This window comes from Panthera uncia (assembly GCF_023721935.1).
Source record: "Panthera uncia isolate 11264 chromosome D3 unlocalized genomic scaffold, Puncia_PCG_1.0 HiC_scaffold_8, whole genome shotgun sequence".
In the NCBI taxonomy this organism is placed as follows: Eukaryota; Metazoa; Chordata; class Mammalia; order Carnivora; family Felidae; genus Panthera; species Panthera uncia.
In genome coordinates, this window is record NW_026057586.1 from 25,495,482 (window position 1) to 25,516,647 (window position 21,166).

The window sequence follows — 21,166 nt, forward strand, 5'->3', positions numbered from 1 at the left end:
ATCTTGGAAGGAAGACGAGGAGGTCTGAACGCCCCCACCCAGGGGCAGCTTGGTAATTGCAGGTTTTCATAACACTCCGGGAAGGAACAGTTGCCGCTCTGGAGAAGCTGGGGAAAGGCTTCGTGGCAACCATTCCCAGGAATGAGTCCATCCTAACCACCGGACCACCCTGGAGTGCCCTTTCCAACTCCTCCGCTTCCGCTGACATACAGGAGAACAAGCAGCCCAGCCTTCCCCCCCGGGACCGTCCGTTCTCCCCTCCACAAGCACGCATGAGGTGTATCCTGTTCCGGCCCCAGACACATGGGCTGGAACTCCTAGAGAGGACAGCGCATGGAACGGGAGCACCTACCCCTCTAAGTGGACCTGAGCGCCCCTGGGTAGACGTTTTCAGCACAACCTATCTTGATGGGGAAACTTAATCGCCAGCCGGCACTCTGCAGACCTCAGCCTCAAAGGAGGGGAACTGGGCTCAGGGATACAAGACAAAGATCCGAGGCCACCTTGGGTACCAGGAGATAGAGAATCTGTTGTGAGGTGCCCTCTCCTCACCTGTCAACACCTCTCTTGCTCTAGCACCCAATCTCACCTCCTTCTTCTCTCCACCATGAACTTCGTCCTCAGAACCACCCTCCATATGCCTCCTGCCTTCCAACCATGTGCCTTGGCGCCTGCTGTCCCCCTCCAGGGACGTCCTCTCCTAGACTCGCTGCCTGGACATCTATATGCAACATACCACAGACGCAACTGGAACTTGGTGTGCTGGGTCTTCTCCGCGGAGGGCCCACCTCCCTGCCTTGCCCTCAACTTCAATGGTGTCCTCTGCAGTCAGGTCAGACTCCCCCCCGTCCCTGAATGCCACCCCAGGCAGGGGCCATCAGGACTTTTGCCTCTGCTCACTTGCCAGGAACGCGCTCCCTTCTGCCCGGCCCCGCTGAAGGGACCGATCACATTCCGCTTCCTCCAGGAAGCCTTCTTGGCTCCTGCAGTAAACCCCCGAACTCTTTCCTTTTTCTGAAGCCCGAGGGCTTATGTCTTATATCGCACTATTACACACACACACACGGGCATATCCACACACGCATGCACACAAACACCACACACACATTTATACGCATGTACCTGCACATATAGGCACACAATATATGCACCCGTGCATAGACATATAGATGCGCACACACAACACATTACAAAGTGAGTTGTTCAGCATATCTTTTTTTTTTTTTTAAAGTAATCTCTACACCCAACGTGGGGCTTGAACTCACGACCCTAAGATCAAGAGTCGCATGCTCTACTGACTCAGCCAGCCAGGCGCCCCTGTTCAGCCTATCTCAATTTTCCGTCTCCAACTAGATTATAAACTCGCATGCTTGGTGCAGACGTAGGCTGTCAAGAGGCACCTAGCAGACCCTCTCTTCTGGATCAAAAGTCCCCTTTTCTGGGTCCTGCTCATCTCCCTGTAAGGGTAATGGTGCCATGCACTGCTCCCACCATCTGGGGATCACGAGGAGGGTGAGGCCAACAATGGAAAGTACTTTTGCCTCTGGAAGAAAACTTTCTTCTCTCCCCTAAAATGCTGCCCTGATGATAAACAGGAGGTAAATGAATCCTGGGTATGGAATCATTTTAATGTAGCTAATCTGACATCATCTCTTTGACCACAGCAATGCTCAAGGCGGGGGCGGGGGCAGCCCTGACCTATTTTCGTGGGCAGTCTTTGCCAGGAGAAGGAGCAGCCTTGAAGGTCCCCCCAACTCCTGGCCCTGGGGAGGGGATGGGGCCTTAAGCCTCCCTTCCAGCCTGGCCTGTCCCCTGTTGGATATGAGCCCCTCCCTTCCAGGCTGGCCTGTCCCGTTAGATATGAGCCAGGGCTCGTGGGGCAGCATCTGTGGAATTTGAAGAACCCAACATCCCTAATGGTCTTGCTGAGAGCTAACCCTGCCTTGGGGAGATGGCCACTCTATCCCCAGATATCCCATTTAGTGGATGGCCATCCACCTCCATCAGAATTAAGACCGCTGCTAACGCACAGGGGAGTCTCAAGGTGGGGAGTAGCCCTTTACTGACGAGAAGCTTGCCTCTGAGACCCAGCCCTGAGAGACGTAGAGAAGGGATGGGCTAGCTGTGATTTCTGAGGGGAAGGGGCTGGAGGGGTACTCAGGGCGATCTGAGGTGGGCTGGGGGCCTGCTGGCTTAGCAGGGTCCCTGCAGGCGTGGCCTGAAGGAGACTTCTTTCACATTCCTACTCTTGCAAAATGAAAAACCTTGGGCAGACTCAGAGAATCTTCTTCCTCCTCAACACTCCTATTGCTCTGTGGTGGGATGGACCAGCTCATCCCCCGGCACACGTTCTAAATACCCGCCTTAGAAGTCCTTCACCAAAGCTGGTGCGCTCCCTCTCCGGCAGCCAGAGATTCTTGCCAGGCCACCCGCATCCCTGTCACCCCTCCCGACTGCAGGTGCTCCCTGGGGCTTGGGCAAGATTCCTGACCCTGAGCTCAGCAGGCTCCCCCGGGAGAAGAGTGGCTGGCCGAGAGCCCAGCTGGTCCTGCCTCAACCACTCAGGCTGGGTGAGGGGATCTGCTTCTCCCAGGAGGGCAGCTACACCTTGTAGGGAACTCAGGAAATGTGGATTTTTAACCCAAAGAAGGCATATGCTAATGAAGGAAGTCCAGGCGGCAAATCCCCAACACCTCTCAGAATAGCATTTTTTCACACTAGGATTATTAATGTGTAGATCGAACATCAAGGGAGAGCCCACCATGCCTCTGCTGAGGGCACAGAGGGGACTAATGCCCCCACACGGCTGGTTACATTCGTGAGTGCCTCCTCTTGCCTACAGTCTGGATGGAGACCCTGGCAGGGTGCTGGGCAGCCCTGTCCCTCAGCGGCATGGCTGGGGTGTTGTGGAGGGCACGTAAGGGACAGCGTTGACTGGCTGGGCCATGCTCGTCTCCAGAAGAGGCACTGCTGTGATCCAAAGGAACTCCAGAGAGTAAATGAGAAGACCAGTCCAGAAAGGGCTGGTCAAGGATGGGTCACCAAGATCAAGAGACCCCTCTTAGCCTGAAGACGCTTTGGGCTGCTGTGTTAGCTCTAGGCCGTGGGCTTAGGAGAAGGGGCCCCGCTGGAGGGGGTGGCTGTGCAGCAGGCTTCTCCAGGGGGATGCTGGAGGCTGTGGCTGCCCCTTGGCGGGTGTGGGTCTGGGCTGGCCAGCCCCGTCGCTGAGGCAAGACCTGTCCTGGCTGTGTTGTCCCACACTGTCAGCCCTTCCTCCCCTTCCACCTCTGCCTCTTTGGCTCCTGCCTTAACAACTTCAGGGAGCAGGGACTTGCGACTTCTAGTTTTCCTAGAGCCTTCCAAGTTGTACCCATTAGGTGTCACTGGCTACTCTCAGGTACCCTGCGTCCTGAGGTCTCCCACCACAGCATTTGGCTAGGTTTTCTGCGGCCTCCACGTCAAAATGCATCCGTGGGGACCTTTGCCTGTTCTGGGGCAAGGAGCCAACAGGGTTTGTGAGGCTAATCAGACGAAGCTCAAGTATCCAGCCAGCAGACTAGCCCTGAGAGGTTCATCTCTCGCATCTAGCGCTGTGTTCAAGGACTAGTGCATGCTGGGAAATGGGGAAAGACAGCCTGGTACCCCCTGGACCTCTCTTCTGGCTTTCTTGCTATCTCTGTCCTGGGGAGGGACCCTGGGCAGGCACTAATCCCCAGCAGGGAGGAAGGACAGGGGATGTGAACTCTGGCCAGGCAGGCCTGGGTTTGCCCCAGGAAACATGGGAGAACAGAGTTGAGTATGGTGACTTCACTTGCTCAGCTGTACAGCAGAAACAAATTTTCTTCTCTTTGGGTTTGTTGGAGGATTTGTGATAATCTAGATCAGGGATTTGCAAACACTGGCCTCTGGGCCAAATCCCCCACCATCTGTTTCTGTGAATACAGTTTGTTTTACTATCTGGTCCTTTATGGGATAAGTTTGCTGACCCCTGATCCAGACGGGATGCCCAGCATGGGGTGGGGTTGGGGGGCACTCCCTAAGGAGCGGCTTCCATAACTACTTTACAGGAGCGGGGACAGGGGTGCCTGGGTGACCTCAGTTGGCTAAGTGTCTGACTTCGGCTCAGGTCATGATCTCACAGTTGGTGAGTTCAAGCCCCGCGTTGGGTGAATTGGGCTCCACCCCGACAGAGAAGAGCCTGCTTGGGATTCTTGCTCTCTCCTCTCGCTCTCTGCCCCTCCCCCACTCAGACTTTCTTTCAAAACAAACAAATATAAAAATAAACTTGAAAACAATTGCGGGGACAAAGGGACACGGGTGGGTGGGACAGTTGGGATTCTGGCCCCAACCTGATCAAAACTAAGGAGGTCTTCTATTGGTTTATGTGTTTATTTTCTACACAAGATCGGGTCTGAAGACACTTCGTCCATCTGGATACTCCCCCGGCTACCAAAACGAAACCAAGCCCTTGTCTGGTGCCCTGAGCTGATCCTGGGGAAGACCTGGTTGGAGACGTGGTTTGTGCATGAAGTTCTCCAAGAACGAGAGGGTTAACAGAGTTCCACTCAAGCATAGAGGGCAGGGAGTGTTGACATAGGAGCCAATGGCAGGTAGGGGGACGGCCAGTCCTCCCTTCTCCATAACTTTCAGTATGTGCCCTGGGTCACCCCAGGTTGGGGCTCCCTGGGTCACCCCACAGTGATGTCCCTATCAGGTCTGGGGGAAGCTTCTCGGCTCTCAGGGGTCCTTTGGTGCACAGAGAGGGCCCGAAGGCCGTTCCCCAGGGCTAGCATCTGTCTGCCTCCAGTCATGCTTCTGAGCAAAGATCTAGAGGAAGTGGCCCTTGCAAGCTTTGGAACCCCAGCAATGTTCCTTGTCACCAGACCCAGCTCAAAGAGGAGTTACCCCTTCCTGAGCACCCTCCCACCCCCGGGGGCCATGTGTGCTCAGTGAGCACCTCCTTCTCTTTCTCAGTTTCTTCCTTCTGCTCTTTAGACCACTTCTCCCTGCCCAGACCCTCAGACTGTTCTACCCCAGCTGTCTCTCTTCCCCTCCAGCCACCCCCTGCCCGACTCTCTGGGGCCCAGGAGGGTTTCTGCAGAGCAGGACTATCTAGCAGAACTTTCTGCAAGGATGGAGACATTCTCCATCTACACTGTCCCACGTGGTAACCATCATCTGCGTGTAACTAGTGAGCACCTGACAAGTGGCCAGTGTGACCAAAGGACAAACTTTAATTTGCTTCATTCTAATGAACTTAAACTGTAGATACTGTACTGGACAGCACAGCTCTGGTCAAAAAGGGCGTATTATCCCTTCATTCCATGACTCTATCTGGAGCCAGAGCGTCCCAAGGTACTTCTGATGACGCCTTCCGAATGGAGGGGAAAAGCGCCTGCATGGACTGGAAGGGGCAGATGACCGAGGGTCCCCTTCCGCCTGTCGCCACTGTTCCCTCACAGCCTGTCATCACGCCCGCCTAAACGTTCCCGGTTCTGAGGGATATCTCCCCTCTCCCCACTATTCTGAACCCCTCCAATATCTGGCCGACCCTCCCAGGTAGAACACCCCGCACCCAGACAGGCAGACAACTCCGAATCACCTTTTCCTCTGGAGTGGGGAGAAAAGAAGCACGCGTCTCCCTGTGCGGGGCCAATGTGACAGAACCCTGTAGAAGGGAGTCTGGATATTCCTACTGGGTTCCACAAAGTCTGGAGGAAACCACGTGGCCTCTCTGTGTCCCTACATCACTGTCACGAGGGGGATGCTTATGTGTGTGTGTGTGTGTGTGTGCGTGTGTGTGTTATCTGTCTCTCAGGCCTGCTGGGGGGATGTCAGGAGGAACACTGTGCAAGACATCTCTACCTGGGTTGTTAATATTTGTATTCTTTTCTCTCCTACCCAAGGAAGCCTTCCCTGTCAGTGTCTAACAGATTCAAGCATTTCAGTATGCTTTCACTGAAAGCCCAACCTTTTATGATCATTGAGATGATAGAGTTTAAGGGAAAACCAGTATATGGGTGAGTATGAGTGTGGGTGAGTGTGTGTGTGTGTGTGTGTGTGTGTGTGTGTGTATCTTGGAAAGTTCTCTTTTCCTGGAACTACCTGCTGGACTCCCTGGAGGACAGGTATGTTCCACAGCTCAGACAACAGCATCCTTTGGCTTCATACCCTCTCTAGGTAGGAAATACTCACTCATATTCCACCACACAGAGGAGCCATGGACAGGGAGGATGAAAGAAAAGAGGAGAAGGAAGGCATTGTTGAAAGATTTGAAGTTGAACCAGAAAAGAGAAAACACAAAACACCTCAACCTATTCAAAGCCATTGGTGGATTTTACTAGGTCATTTAAAGTGGGGGCTGGGGGGAGGCAATGACACAGAAAGGAACTAGAAACAGATAAAAATGCACCCCCACCCCATGGTCCTCATCCCCTGGTATTCACGCTCTCATACAGTCTTTCCCACACTGCACCAGGGTTAGTCTGTGTGGCCAACAGAATATGCCAGAAGGGATGGTAGGTCACTCTTGAGATTAGGTTGTAAAAGACATGACAGCTTCTTTCTCTCTCTCTCTCTCGCTCGCTCGCTCCCTCTCAGATCACTCATTCTGTCATGAGCACCCTACAGAGAGGCCCACATTGCGAGGAAATGAAGCTTCCGGCCAACAGCCAGTGAGGAACTAAGGCCTGCCAACAACCACGTCAGTGAACTTGGACGTGGACCTTCCAATCCCGTCTGAATCAGGTTTTCAGATGATCACCATCCCCGCCAACAGCTTGACTGCAATCTCAAGAGACACTCTGAGCCAGAACCACCCAATTAAGCTGCTCCTGGATTCCTGACCCTTGGAGACCGCGTGAGACAAGAGATGCTTGTTGTTTAAGCTCTGCTTGTTGGAGTAGTTTGTTACACAGTGAGGGATAACCAATACAAACGTCCAGGCCACACTGCATTTCCAGCAAACTACCACTGGAAATGGTAACCGGCGGAGTCCCGAAAGCAGTCACACACACACAACCATGCACACCGACATGCGTGCACTACAAACACAACACAGACGGCTGAAATCTTCATGTTTGCACAGCCCTTGACATTTTACCTGCTTTGGAGGCATTGTCTCATTTGGACTGCAAAACAGCCTTAGAAGGTAGATGTCCCATGTCGCACATGAGAATCATGCCCCAGAGAGGTGAAACAATGCCTCTGAGGCTCCACATCTCGCAACGAGACCCAAACCAAGCCTGGTGAACTGTGCACACTCACTCAGGGGGCCACCCACCCATTTTGGCTGCAGTGGCTCATGTTATGTGATTTTCGTTAAATAGAGGTAGAGACAAAGGGGACGTTTGCCTAAAGGGGGATGGTTTCAGGCTTTTAGCATCTCAAAATCCTCTCTTCAGAAAATACAACCCTTCTACCCTCTCTGCTGCCTTCCTCCCTCCCCACCCTTTACTGGTCTCTCAGTGTGCTGGAAACACTTAGCACGAGATCATTCTCTTAACTCAGAGAAAATGCAAGGCAACCGGGCCTGTTACCCGTGAAGGCCAAATCGACCCCTGATACCCCGGTTCACAAGATGGGGTGCAAAAGCAGTAAATCCGGGCTACAGGAACCGTTTGAGAATAGTGGGAGGTGGGATGGACGAAGGGGTAGAGACGGTTTCCCCGGACTGTGTTAGAAGAAAAGCCACAGTAAAAATATAGTAAAGCTTCAGTGGGGAAAGGTGCCCGAGACTCCCCTGAGGGCACAGGGTCGGGAACTGGATAGCGGGGACTTCGGAGGGAGCTGGCTTTCGTGGGCCCTGCCTGGAGACATCCTGATGATCACCTCTCTACCCTACTCCGGACCGAGCATCTCCAGCCTTCCAGAACATCAGGGCGAAGTCAGAATCCTTTCCTCTGCCTGCTCCACTCTGATCCCCGCTCTGCCTCCCTGACCCATGGCTGCAGCTCACGGTTCAAAGGCACCAGGTTTCCCGCTCAAGGTGACAAGCCTGTGCCATCTGCTCCCTGAAGCACTGAGCCAGTCTGGAACATGTTTACTATGGCCACTGGGCCACCAGACGGAACAAACACACACACAGCCCCGTATCATATTTTTTTCTTCCTCAAAACACTCCTCATCTTTGTTTTGGGTCCGCATACATGTTCCGCGAAGTTCAGTGCCAGGCCCGGCGAACAGAAAGCCTAAAATAGGCTGAAAAGACAGAGTCTGAAGACAACTTGAGGGCTGCTGGATTCCCGAGGGAGGGTGTAACTGTGGATAACGCAGCCCTGGGGTGGCCGCTGTTGTTCCGGGCTCATCTGTTCACCTGGAGGGGTGGCTCAGGATGCGGGGGCTCACAACTGAGCCAGCGTCCTGCACGTTCCGGGGCCTCCCACCCGCCCCCGAATCTCTCAGCTGCCTCACCTGTTCCAGGTGAGCCAGGGGACTTGACTGAGGCGAGCAGGGCTTTCTGGGTGTGTGCCAGGCCTTCCTCCGTGGGGAAGGCCGGGGAAGAGGTTTGGAGAGGCCTAAAAAGAGCTTGCAGGGTGGAGCGTTGGGAAGGGAGCCGGCAAGGGCGGAAGTCAGGCGGGAGGGGTCCTACGCAGACCAGACGGGGAGCACAGTGGGGGCCGTGTGACAGGAGGGAGGCGGGGCGGGCAGAGGGCACGTAGGGGGGCATGTCTCAGGGAGTGGAGGGGCAGAGGGCGGGTATGGCTGGCACGGGTAGCGGGTTCTAAAGGTCTATTGGGAAGGTTATGTGCTGTCCGGTTACTACGCCGCTCTGAAAAGGGAAATAAAAACTAGTTCCTCCTGGGGGTTGTTGGGAAGATTCAATAATTCTGCCCCACACTGCTGAGGTGTTAATGTGCTGGGGGCTCCCTGTGAGCTGCTGGTAAGTTTGTGTCGGTTTACAGCTGGACCCACAGAGCGTGCCATGGCTGTGGGCCCGTCTGCTCCTGGGGCTTGGCTGTCCGTTTCTCTGTCTGTCTGTCTGTCCAGGCCTACTTGGAAAGAACCGGCCACTCTGTCCATTCTGCATTTGGAAGGGCGCTGAGATCCCTATGGATGCCACTTGAGAGAGGACCCTGGGCACGCGGGGGACAGGGGACACCTCGGTCTTCATTTCCCTCATGGGGACTAAGCACAGGCATCACCCCCGAGGACCCAAGGGCCTATCTTGAGTTATTTTAATTCTGTTTGCTGACGGCTTGCCTAATTGAGACCCTGAATCACTTCTGGACACCAGGGTCCCCCCAGGATACTCCAAACCATAATAGAGGCCACCTTGGCTTCCCCCCAACACACGCATTGGAATAAATGGCTAAACTTGAATTACCGGGAAGACTCAGAAATAACCCCTGGAGCCCAGGGTAAATGCTGATCAGGCAGGAAGGCTCCTTGGTATTTTTAAAACCTGTGCCCCTGTCCCTGCTGGGAAGCCCTGGGGAGTGGGAGGCACCCTCGTGCTCTGGGCTCGTCCCCCTGGGACAGGGGTGGGGGGATGGGAGGAGGTGCTCCCGGCCAGACCGCCCTCCTCTGAGAGCTGCCCACCATTCTAGAACTCACGCCACCCCTCCTCCAGTTTCTCACTGGGTGGGGCCCCCACAACCTGGGAAAGCTCCAGGCTACTGCAGGGCCTTCCTAAATATGCCCATGCGTGAATCATCTGAGCCGGGGAAGGGATCTACAGGCATGACAGAGTGGGTGCTGGGGTGCAGGAGGCAGAAGGTGAAGGACTCTGTTGGGTAGGTCTCGTTTGAAACCTGCCCATTTGCTCATTCCTTTGGAATATGCACTAGCTCCCCACTCAGTCCATTTGAAAACAGCAGCCCCATGCTGTCCACCCCACCCCGCACAAGAGTTAATGGGGGGGGGGGTGGCATATAGAAGGCAGTGAAAGGCCCAAAGAGGGAGCTTGAACGTGCCAAGGAGGGGACAGACAGGAGTCTTCTGCACAGAACCGGTTGGGGGCTCTGAAGCCAGACTGCTTGGGTTTGCAGTCTGGCTCAGCTAAACCTCCCAGCTCTGCGACTTTGGGCAAGTTACTTCACTTCTCTGTGCAAGTCTGCAAGTTACTTTCCGCATCTGTAAAATGGAAATAAAAACAGTATCTCCTTTCTAAGGTTGTGGCAAGACTCTATGAGCTGATATTCTGTAAAGGGCTCAGTGTATCCCGAACATGGTGAGCATTCTGGAAGTGCTTATTAAACCGCTGAGTGACTTCCAGACGACGGAGGGTGGGCTGGGCTTGTCCGTGGGTCCGGCACAAAGGCCCTAGACCCAATGGGAGGCACAGCCTGCCTTCCGAGTATGGCGGTCCCAGGCTGTATCTCATCTCTGGGAGTATAGGGACTCAGCCAGGCATGCAGGGTACCCGGGGTACCAACCCACACCAGATTTGGTCCTGAAAGATGCACACAGGCAGAGCAGATAGGGCCTGCCTTTCTGGAACCTTCTGGAGAGGGCACATGGGTTGGGTTGAAGATATAAGGGGCACTGGTTATGGCCTCTGGAACTTCTTGCATACCTGCCATCGATGTCATCTGATGGCACTCCTGCAGGCATCAATGTCCTTGCGACAACAAGAAGAACGAGAAGGCTTGGTGCGGGTCCGTATCTCCTTAAGATGCCCTGCCTGGTGAGGGATGAGCTAGTCTTGAAGCCAAGGGAGGCTGTGCAGGTGGACCGCCCACCATGCCCCCCGCCCCCAGGCAAGGCCCTGTGGACTCCGTGCCAGGGGCCCGGTTACTTGGGGTCCTTGGAGTTCCTGGGGGGAGGACCAGGGGTCAACATCTGTGAGCCAACTCCCAAATGCCCAACACTGCAGAAACAGAGCCTGAGACTACTGAGGAGGGGTAACTGAACCAGCTCGGGAGGCTGTCTCCTGGGGTACCCGCTCTACCCTCTGTCCCAGGCACAGAGCCAGTGATGATGGTATTTCTCTCTCTCAGCTAGTTTCCTACTCAGCAACCCTCCTGCCCTCCAGGCCGGTGGGCACGGGCCCCTGCTTCCACTCCAGTTAGATCCCTCACCTCCAGGTCACTCTCCTTGGCTGTCTAGGGTCTATGGGATCTGCACAAATCCTATTTGCTGGAAAAAGGGGAAGACAGCAAACAAGGGCAATGCTCAGCTTCCCAGAGTGGGCACAGACTAGGAGATGCCCACTGCCGGGGGGCCCGGCACCCGGGAGCTCTGCCAAAATGCACAAAAGGGCCCTCCCACGATGCGGGTGCCTGGCCCAGGGGACATGCTGGTCCTTCACTGGGAGAGGGGCCCAGGGTCTTGTTTTCTTTCCCACGAAGTACGATGCATAGAGCAGATCCTGAGCGGGCGGCATGTGCCGGGAAAGAGGGGCGAGCAAGGGCATCCTGGGAAGGAGCATTGCTCTTAGGTGAGTCGCGGGCCAGCCTTCCCAGGGCCCCCTCACGGCCTGTTCTTCCCAGGAACGCTGAGCGAGGTGGCTGCTGTGTCCAAAGGATGACCTCGCCATTGTGGTTTGTACAAAGGCCGGGGTCTTCTCTAGGCCTATCAGGGCTCTCACGTCAGTTGGACACAGACATGGACATCTGGCTTCAAGAAATGAGCTGTTCTTTCCAAGAGCGCCTGCTTGGGGGTGGGCGTGGGGGAGGAGGAGACAGAGCCTAAAAATAATTCCTATCTGACTCATTTTGCTTAGAATCTGACAGGGCTGCCTGCCAGGTGGGGGTTTGCCTGTCCCATTTTCTTATCTATCTTTAGCAGAGACTTAATGAGGGCAATTTCCTTGCTGGGATATAAAGACAAACCTCGGGCGATGGCAGTGTGATCTGTCTCGCCATCCCCTGGGCTCCTGATGACAGGATGATGCTGATGGTCACCGCAGGGCTGAGCAGTCTGGGGGGCTTCAGGGATGGTGTCATCCCCGGATGGGGCGAATGAAACAGAGATCCCCTCAGTGAAGCCCAAGCCAGGTGACGACCAGGGGAGGAAGGGTCTCCTGATCCTCCCTTCTCTTGCCCCCAGCTCTCCCACCACCAGACAAACAAGATAAATTACTCAGGTCTGAAATCCTATCACTCACAACCTATTCCTTTACCTTGGGCACCTCTCTACCCTGCTTTAAAGAGCGAGCATCGGTGATTCTCATTATCCGCTGTAGTTAAGTTCTACAAAGTCCCGCAAACACTGAATTAGGGAATACCGGACGGTTATTCCCAAGGGAAACACAGGGTTAGGTTCCTACAAGCCTCTGGCCACAACATTTTCTCCAATCAGTCAATACATACGCCTTATATTATCCGTTTCTGCCTAAAAACACCTTACTTAATATGCATTGTTGGTTCATTAATGGTGAACTCACGGCAACAGCACTCTATCAATCATGAAAATGTATCGTAGGTATCCTGACTATATATAACTTGTGCCTGAATGACACTTATCTAACACTCGGATTTTTCTGCATGAGGCACATCACAGCCTTCTTGCCCTTAGGAACCCTAGATAGCATGTCAGTATCTAGGCATTTTAAACAGCAAAAGCACACAAATGTGAAAATCGTGGCACGAAAGAGATCGTGAGAAGCATCTCCTCGTCTGACACCAGCTGGGAACGTGCATGTTCGGCCACTCAAATTTCTCCCCACCCCGGGCATGCCCATGAATGACCTTGAAAGGACCACTGAACATTGATTTTGAGGTTACAAATAAATTTTAGCAAGTAGGCAAATTGGCAAATGTGGAATCCACAAGTAACGAGGACTGATGGTACTTCCAAACAGGCTAACTTAACAACTCACAAGCTGATGGACAGATCCAGGGATCTGAACTAGTTAATTCCTGATCTGTTCCCGGTCAGAAGGAAAGGGGGTTAAAGAGGCCCAGGGAACCCCCAGGGTCCTTGCCTGTGAGCCTAGAAGTGAGAAGGAGGAGGGATCAGTGATTCCAGAATGGAATGAGAGGTTGCCCGTAGCCAGTGATGACCATCAAAGCATGGGGTAGTCATCAGAATGTGTCGCAGAGGGGGCCTAAGGGGATTAGTGAGGGTTCTAAAATTATAATTCCGTATTCTGAGTGAGAGGGAGGAGGGAAGCATGGGGTTGCTGACAGGGTTAATGATGTAAAATTAAGGGTGCAGCTGAAAGAAAGATTTGCTTTCTGTCGGAGGATAAGCGCTGGGCCAGGAGAGGCAGACCCTGCTGGAGTGTCCATACGATGTCCAGGGCCGATAGGCGGCGGGTGGGGGGGGGGGGGAGTGACAGGTGCTCTGAATTCTCATCTTCTCGCCCAAGGGATGGAGTGGTATTGCTCAGGAAAAGAGAATGCTTTACTGAGGTCCTAAGGGGTCCCGGCACACGTCTGAGGAATCTTGGAGGACAGACAAAGTGCTGTAGCTGTGTGCTTACAGTTCCAATTTTCAAAAAGCAGAAAATGCATAGATATCATGTCTCTCCAAGAGATTCCCAAACAGATGTTTTGGAAGAAATGATGTAGCCAATAGCTAGCACAGATTCGCACGAACCAGAGCAAATTTACTTCCTTTTTTGAAAGGGTTACTCGCCTGATAACATTTGGGGAACCCTGAACACAAGATTCAAGATTCAAGATTCAAGATTCAAGATTCAAGATTCAAGATTCAAGATTCAAGATTCAAGATTCAAGGAGTATTTCCAGAGGCTTGCCACATCACTCTTTCCTGGGATGGGTGTTGAGGAGGGCACCTGTTGGGATGAGCACTGGGTGTTGTATGGAAACCAGTTTGACAATAAATTTCATATTAGAAAAAAAAAAAAAGAATCTCATAGATTCTAAGTTCCTCTAAACAATTTTTTAATTGATATGCCAATTCTATAACAAAAATCTATCCTTTTAAATTACATAAGTCAGGGTTTTTAGTCTATTTAGAAAGTTATATATCCATCGCCAGTAATTTCAGAGGTCCTGTGCATTTTTATTAGTGACCTAGATGATGTCACAGAGAGCTTGCAAAATCAAATCTGACGGCTGACACTAACTCTGTCCCTAGGGAAAGAGCCTGGCACCCAGGGAGGGTTGGGGCACATGTTGGCAGAGAAAGGGAAGAAGGAATAAGAGTCTTAACTGGTCCTACAATTAGAGGACGCCAGGCCACAGCCATGGGCAGTCAGGCTCCAATCACCCAGCGGTGTCCAGGATGCGGCCCCGACTGCACCACCTGGGGACCCAGGGAGGGGGTGGCATGTGCGGAAGTGTGGGGACGGCTCGCTCTCCTGCCCCTCGCCCAGCAGGGCCATCCGACACTGGCTGGATGACCACGGCATTCTTTTCTTTTTCCTTCCAAATCTGCTTTGCGCATGGAGTCAATTAACCATTCTCAGACCTCACTTAATGAAACAGATTAAGTTGGAGAACGGCTCTCTTGTCCCCCCGGCTGCAAGGGCAGCGTGCGACGGAAAGACAGTGCCTGCATTCGCTGTCCTGCCCTGTTAGGAGGTCCGGTTCTGGAGCGTGCTGTGTCTACACAGACGTGTAGCACCCCGGGCCAGGGCCCATCAGGAACCAGGAGCTCCGGCCTTTCCCTTCGATTTAGTTCCGTTGGGGGTGGTGACTGCCATAAGCACCACCCTCTTGCCTCCGTCTCTAGGGAGCTTTGTGGGGCGGCTTCTGGCTCCTGCACCTATTCCGCTGCGCCTTTCCCGTTCCTTCCCTCCCGAAATCCTCCGGTCTCCCTTCCAAATCCCCCTTGTGTCTCACAGGCTCCTTCAATGCCCACCTCCTCCAGGAAGCACTCCTCGGTCACCTCCTGCTGGCTCCTTTCTTTGGACGCTCGGATTCTACATGCAGTCTGGTGGCTTCAACAGCCAAAGAGGGTTGCGCAAGCCCCTGGAGAGCAGGGGCCAAGCCTGCCACTTCTCTGGTGTTCTCTGGAGCACGGGATGTGGCACAGAGCACCCCTCCATCAATCCCAGTAGGTGAGGCAGGTACTGCTTCACTGGGGCATTCAGGGTGATGTGCCACCCAGGCCCCCCTTCAGGAACGGGGCACTCAACCCCCTTGGCTGCTGGACGTGCCGGAGCAGACACCGCCCCCCCGCCCGGAGCTGTCAGCCCCTATAGACACTGCCCTGGGTGATAAGAGCTGCCAGCCTACAGTTGTGGCAATTCTATCCAACGACCAGCAGACAGGGGTATACAGACCTGCTCCTTCACTCCGTCTTGGGACAGCTCTGAATCACCTCAACTTCAGCGCCCCCCCATAGGGCCAGAACTCCCCACCCAGACTCAGCTTTCCCCCCCGCCCAATCTTGCTCCCTTCCCTTCCTGTCTACCACCATTGATCCCCACCATTGATCCAAAGGACCCTCCTCCGTTTCCTGGGCAGACCCTGACAGTTGTTCATTGCCCAGTCTGTTCATCTCTGTAAACGCAGCAGGGTGGAGGAGGTGCGGAGAAAATCCTGCACCCCCGGCAGGTGAGACCTCACTCAAGGTCAGCAGCGTGGGCAAGACTCAGCCCTCCGGGAGCCTGCTCCTCTGCCTGCACCCGTGGCCAGGGGTGGGTCGCCTGGGGGGCGGGGAGGGGAAGCTGGCAGGCCCTCCTCCAGGCAGCAGGTGGCCAACGTGGGTGGGGACAGGGCACCTGAGGCATGTTGCTCTTTGAGGAACGCTTGAAGTGCTCATTTAGTCCGTTCATAGCATGAAATGCATAATTTTTTCTGAAATCAGCAAACATCTTTGAGTAGCGTCCCCAAAGAAGCAAGTGGTTACTAGTTGTTTTAAGTTTGGGGAACATTTTTAAGGGAAAAAAAAAAAAAAACCCCATGAGCCGTTCTGGAGCTTTCTGCAAAATGAGGACAAGACATTCGCAACTCAATTGTAATCACAGAGCGCCTCGCAGCAGCCCATGGAGTGTGGGAGCAGAGTCCACAGACAGCTGCGCTGAAGGGACCCTCCCTCCGTGTCTGGCGGGGGAAGCGGATCCAGGAGAAGGAAACTGATCCTGGAGAGCATGCAGGGCAAAGCTCCCCGGGCTCACGAGGGAGATCACGGGTGACGGCCCACCCTCGCTGCCGCCAGCTCCCCACCTTTCCTTACAGTGGTTCCCGTGTACCTCGGACCCAAGAGGGGGCCGGCGCCAAGACTGTTTCCAGGGGCCTTGCAAGGATTAGATCGTTCAAGCCTCCCGCTTAGCAGACCCATTTTACAGAAGACGAAGTAGGGGCATGAACCAACTGCCCAGGTCACAGAGGGAGGGAACGGAGGAGGCGGAATGCCCATCTGGTGTCGAATTCTGGGGCGCGCGCCTCAGACTCCCACAACTGGAAGTGACCAGCAGCAGGGGCACAGGCCACCTCGCGTCCCGCGGGAGCTGGGGTAGAACGCAGACGTCCTGCTCTAATCTGCAGGGTGCCACACAATCCACCTGGCGCTCCCTGCCGTCCTGACCCGCAGATGGGCCCTCTGAGGGTCAAGACGTTGACTCCTGGAGTCCGTGTGTGGTCTAGCTGAACACCCTCTTCCATTCCGGCTAGCTCCCTCTGGTTTCGGTCCCTGTGAACGTGAGGCAGCTGCTCCGGGCCCTCCGTGTAAATCTCTCATGACTTTATTGGCATGCATGCTCTTCCCCTGCTTCGTCCCGTCAGCCTCTCCTCCCAGGACATACTTTCCATCCCTTTAATCATCTTTATTGCCTCGCTTTGGACCCTGTCCCGCGTCCACATCCTTTGCGAGGTGTGCTGACCTAACCCAGACGTTTGTTAACACGAGTGGGGCTCAGCGGAAGGTCGGCTTCCCAGCGTGTGTGTGCCACTCTCCTCTTCCTACGTTCCCGGGTCACGCTGCTCTCTGGAGGCCTGCCACTGTCGAGGGTGGGGGGCGGGGCGGGGGGTTGCTGCGGAGCGAGGCGACCGGGCCCACGAGCGGAGGTGGGGCCAGCATGGGTGCTGAGTGTCAGCCCGCCACTGCCTGGGCCCGAAGGAGTGGAGCCGGGCAGGGGTGACCCTTCATTCAGAAGCCTGGGGATTCCACACACCTCCACACACATACTCGGGACCGGGCGGCAGGGGAAGAGGGACACCAAGTCTCTGTTCTCCCTGATCCCTTCCCGGCCCCAGAGAACCCCAGTCCCTTTTTAGGGGGTGCTCCCTACTTCTTCCCTCCGCCAGGAAGCCAGAAACCAGGAATTAGCCTCTGTGAAGCAGCTATGGCAAAAAGGCAGCACCCACAGTGAAATAAGCCTGCCCTGGTCTGGTCAAGCCTGGACTAGGGCTTGGTCCCACTCTCCTGGCTCAGTTTCCCCTTTTCCTGCAGCCACGTGATGTGCCTGGTGGTTCTGATGTCGAAGCCAAGAAGGCCTTCCTCCTAGTCAGTTGTATGCTTACTGTCCTCTGGGAAGGCCTCATACCCACCAAATGCACCAGCTGATGATGAGCTCTGGGTGCCCGGTGCCCCATTCGCCCGGAGCTGTGGCCACCACCCAGCACTCCTCGGTCAGGGCCCACGTGTGGAGGGAAGGACTGGGGACCCTGGTCAGCCACAGTCTTAGTTTCAAGGGATAACAGGAAAACAGGCCTCTAGTTTCTTAGCAAGAGATAAGGGCTGGACTATTCCTTGGCTCTCAGACGACATTCGGTGTTCATCAAAGGTAAAACCACAGGCCATCACTTTTATCCACGAAAAAACTCCCCATAGAGGAACACACCTCATTTTAGTTCCTTAGGCAGAAGCCTTTTTGCTCTTTCCTTCTCTCCTTCCTCCTTCCCATCCTTCTTCTCTTTTACTCCCTCTCTTCCTTTATTTTTTACATTTCCAGCCAGAAGGAATATATGCATATTCAAACAAAAACATTTACTCTAATGCGGCTTTATTACAAATGTCCACAGACCCTAAACATTGCTCGGTACCTGGAGTTTTCCATTTGAAATATACCATGAAGACCTCTCCATGTGAGAGAGGCTGCAAGGAAACTAAGGCATATGCCTTCCTGGGACGCCTAGCCTCAGCTGCTTATGTATCCAGGGCTGCCTCATGGCACTTTTTCTTTTCTAAGTTTATTTAGAGAGAGAGTAAGAGAGAAAGCAACTGGCAAAGGGGCAGAAGGGGGTGGGGGGGAGCAGAGAGAGAGAGAGAGAGAGAGAGAGAGAGAGAAAGAGAATCCCAAGCAGGCTCCAGACTGTCAGCACAAAGCCTGATGTGGGGCTCGAACCCACAAACTGTGAGATCATGACCTGAGCCAAAATCAAAGAGTCAGACGCTCAACCGACTGAGCCACCCAGGCGCCCCTCGTGGCAGGTTTTCTGGCCCCTAGCTGTCACCCAGCACTCTGAACGGCAGGGAGACCCTGGTTTTTGCCTTAGTGTGAGTGAGCGCGTCCGGGTGCTAGAGAGCAGGTGCATGTGCAGTTTCTGATCTGCATATCGTTTGTCACAGCAGAGCCCAGCACCACGCGGGACAGAAACCCTTGGAATTGTGAGCTCCTGGAGGCCATGTCTCAGAACATATGTCAGCTGGGACCCAGTCCCTTGAGGACTGCTATCGTTATGGTAAGGTCAGGGGAAAGAGCATTTCTCCTCCCGAGGGGGCATAACCTGCGCTGCCCTGGACTCCTGAAGGGACCCACCCCCGGGGCCAGCCCAGAGAAGTGTACCCCCTGCTTCCCGACTGGTACCCAACCCACCTGCTTCACCTCACAGGTATCAGCTGGCCACTGGGGAAAGCGAAACCCAGGCCAGAACCGATGGAGCTACAGACGGCTGGCCAAGGACAGAAAACCCAGAGTTCTCGACGGAGTCTCTCCTACCTTCGGTCATTTCTCCTCCTCCGGAACAACTTCTTCGTGTGGGCGATCTCTACTTCATGGGGCATCGGGTGGTAGCCCTGCGTCATGTGGGAGGAAGGGGGATCGTTAGTAACTTGGGAAAGACGGCAAAGACCTTCTCGCACGTAACTGTTGATAACGACATCTGTGACGAAGGAAATCGGGAGTGTACAACTAGACTCCGACCACCAAATCCACACTGAAAAATGGAAAATGGTAGAATGAATCCACTTCCCACCAGGCAATGATGCTGTAATTACAGAACCGAAGATTAGGAAGGAGACAAAGGAGACCTTAGAATCTGTCATACCCAGTCATTCAAATTCCAGACAAGGACACTGAGATCCAGAGGGGTGAGTGAACCAGTTCAAGGTCTTGTAGAGCATTAGCAACAAAGCAGGGACCAGATCCCGGATTCACGGCTGCATGATGGAGTTATTTTTTGAACACTCGTGACTTCTCTCAGCTTCCCGACACAGTGGGAATGTCAGTAACTTCTCCGGGCCATTTAGAGGACAAGGAGACACAGCCCCTTGCAAACAAAGAGGACCTCACAAAGAGGGAGTGGGCTAGGACCCGGGTTGTCTCACGCCAGCCCAGGGCAGCCCAGGCAATTCTGACCCAGGACCCTCATTCCTCACACTCCCGGGGGGTACTCAGGATGAAATAGTTAAATGCTGTTTTAGACTCTGAACTGGGAAAAATCCTAAGGATGGACTCTCGTATAGTGTCGTCAGGACAACAGCTATGCATCTACGTCAAGGTTGGAGAAAGACCTTTGACTTATAACATGGGGCTGATCTTGCACATGCCGAGCCCTAGGCAGAATTATCTGCTGAAGCTGGGCTGAAGGCCAGCCCTAGGCACACACAGGATGAGAGGGAGTGACAGGTCTCGGTGTGTTTAAGAGTGGTCAGCCAGGGGCGCCTGGGTGGCTCAGTTGGTTGGGCGTCCGACTTCGACTCAGGTCATGATCTCACAGTTCGTGGGTTCGAGCCTCACGCCGGGCTCTGTGCTGACAGCTCGGAGCCTGGAGCCTGCTTCGGATTCTGTGTCTCCCTCTCTCTCTGTCCCTCCCCTGCTCATGCTCTGTCTCTGTCTCAAAAATAAATAAAAACTTAAAAAAAAATGTTTTAAAAAGAGTGGTCAGCCAGAGTCCATATAACCCAACCCCGCCCCCCCCGCCCCCACTTTATAGACAGGGAGACTGAGGCCCAGAGCCTCTATGGTAGCAGCCCTCTGGTTTCAGGCTCCACAGTGGATGGCCTCACTGGGAGGCCTTCTCAGGGCTTAGTCCCCAACCAGTGCGGGGTGGATGTTGGCAGTTCTGGCCAGTCTCAAGGAGCTTCCCGGGGCCCGGCAGTGGGAGGACAAGAGGGAACAGGCTCGGGAGGACACAGGGACTCCGGCATCACGGATGCCTGGCCTAGCCTCCTATGGAGTCCCAGGAGGGAAGGACACATTTCAACATTTATTGTAATAACAGTCCCTCCCTCCTACCCTGTCTCTTGCCTCCGACAATCCGGCCAAAGAGCATGAATGAATTCCGGGCTCCAGGCGGCCACAATGGGCCTGTGCAGCCTTAGGATGTGCTTTGTTTAATGGTTTTTCTCAAAGGATATTATTTGCTTTTCTTTAATACAAAACACAAACAAGGAAAAACACCAAGTCTTCCCCTCTCATTTCCCCTCTCCCATCCTGACCCAGCTCCGGGCTGGCCCCTTCCCTCCCTCCTGGCCTCGGGTCACCGAAGGAACACACTGGGTGTGCCCCACGTAGACAATGGAAGGAAGCCGAGGCTCCCTCTCAAGCTGGCAGCCTGGATCGGGATCTCAGCTCTGAGGCCGGGCAGACGGAGCTGTCCGCGACCCTGGGCCTTCCATGAGCCCAGAAGGTGCGGCCTCCCCTGTCTGGGCTTCAGAGTCCTGGGCTCTGGCCTGCATCCCGCCCTTCTCCTCCACACACAGTGGGGAGCTGCCTTCGGGACTCACCCTCCGCTGGAGTCCTAGCTCTCTACCAAACTCAGAGTGGTCCAGAGGACCTGCAGGGCCCCTCGAGGCTTCTAATGAAGCCCCTGCTGTGACCTCCGTGTCCATCCACCTGTCTCCTCCGAAGTATGTGAATGCGTAGAAAATATAAGAGTAAAAACATGGGGTCTGGAGCTGCACCGTGAACGTTCAGCTCCTGGCGCTTCCTTTGGATGATTCTGCATAAAGCAGGACATACTGTATTTATACAAGCTTCACTGGAGGACTCTCTTCAATCAGCCACTTTGTTTCTCAGGCTGGTGGTTGGCACCGAGTGACCTGCACAACTCAAGATGCTGCCCACACTCCCTCCAAGACGAGGGTGACTGGGGTCAATCGGGGAAAATAGGTGGCCGGCGGAAGAAGAGAGAATCTGTGCTCA

The 21,166-nt window shown here is 54.3% G+C and overlaps 1 protein-coding gene across 5 annotated transcripts in view; it reads right to left on the bottom strand.

Annotated features, from left to right (window-relative positions):
• The window catches only part of CTIF (cap binding complex dependent translation initiation factor), a 291,774-nt gene that overhangs the window by 114,146 nt on the left and 156,462 nt on the right, over positions 1–21,166 (bottom strand). For all 5 annotated transcript variants that reach the window (XM_049620101.1, XM_049620100.1, XM_049620099.1 and 2 more), the window contains one exon: positions 18,740–18,816. In XM_049620101.1, coding sequence (XP_049476058.1) covers positions 18,740–18,816 — 77 coding nt within the window. The remainder of the gene's footprint in view (positions 1–18,739; positions 18,817–21,166) is intronic.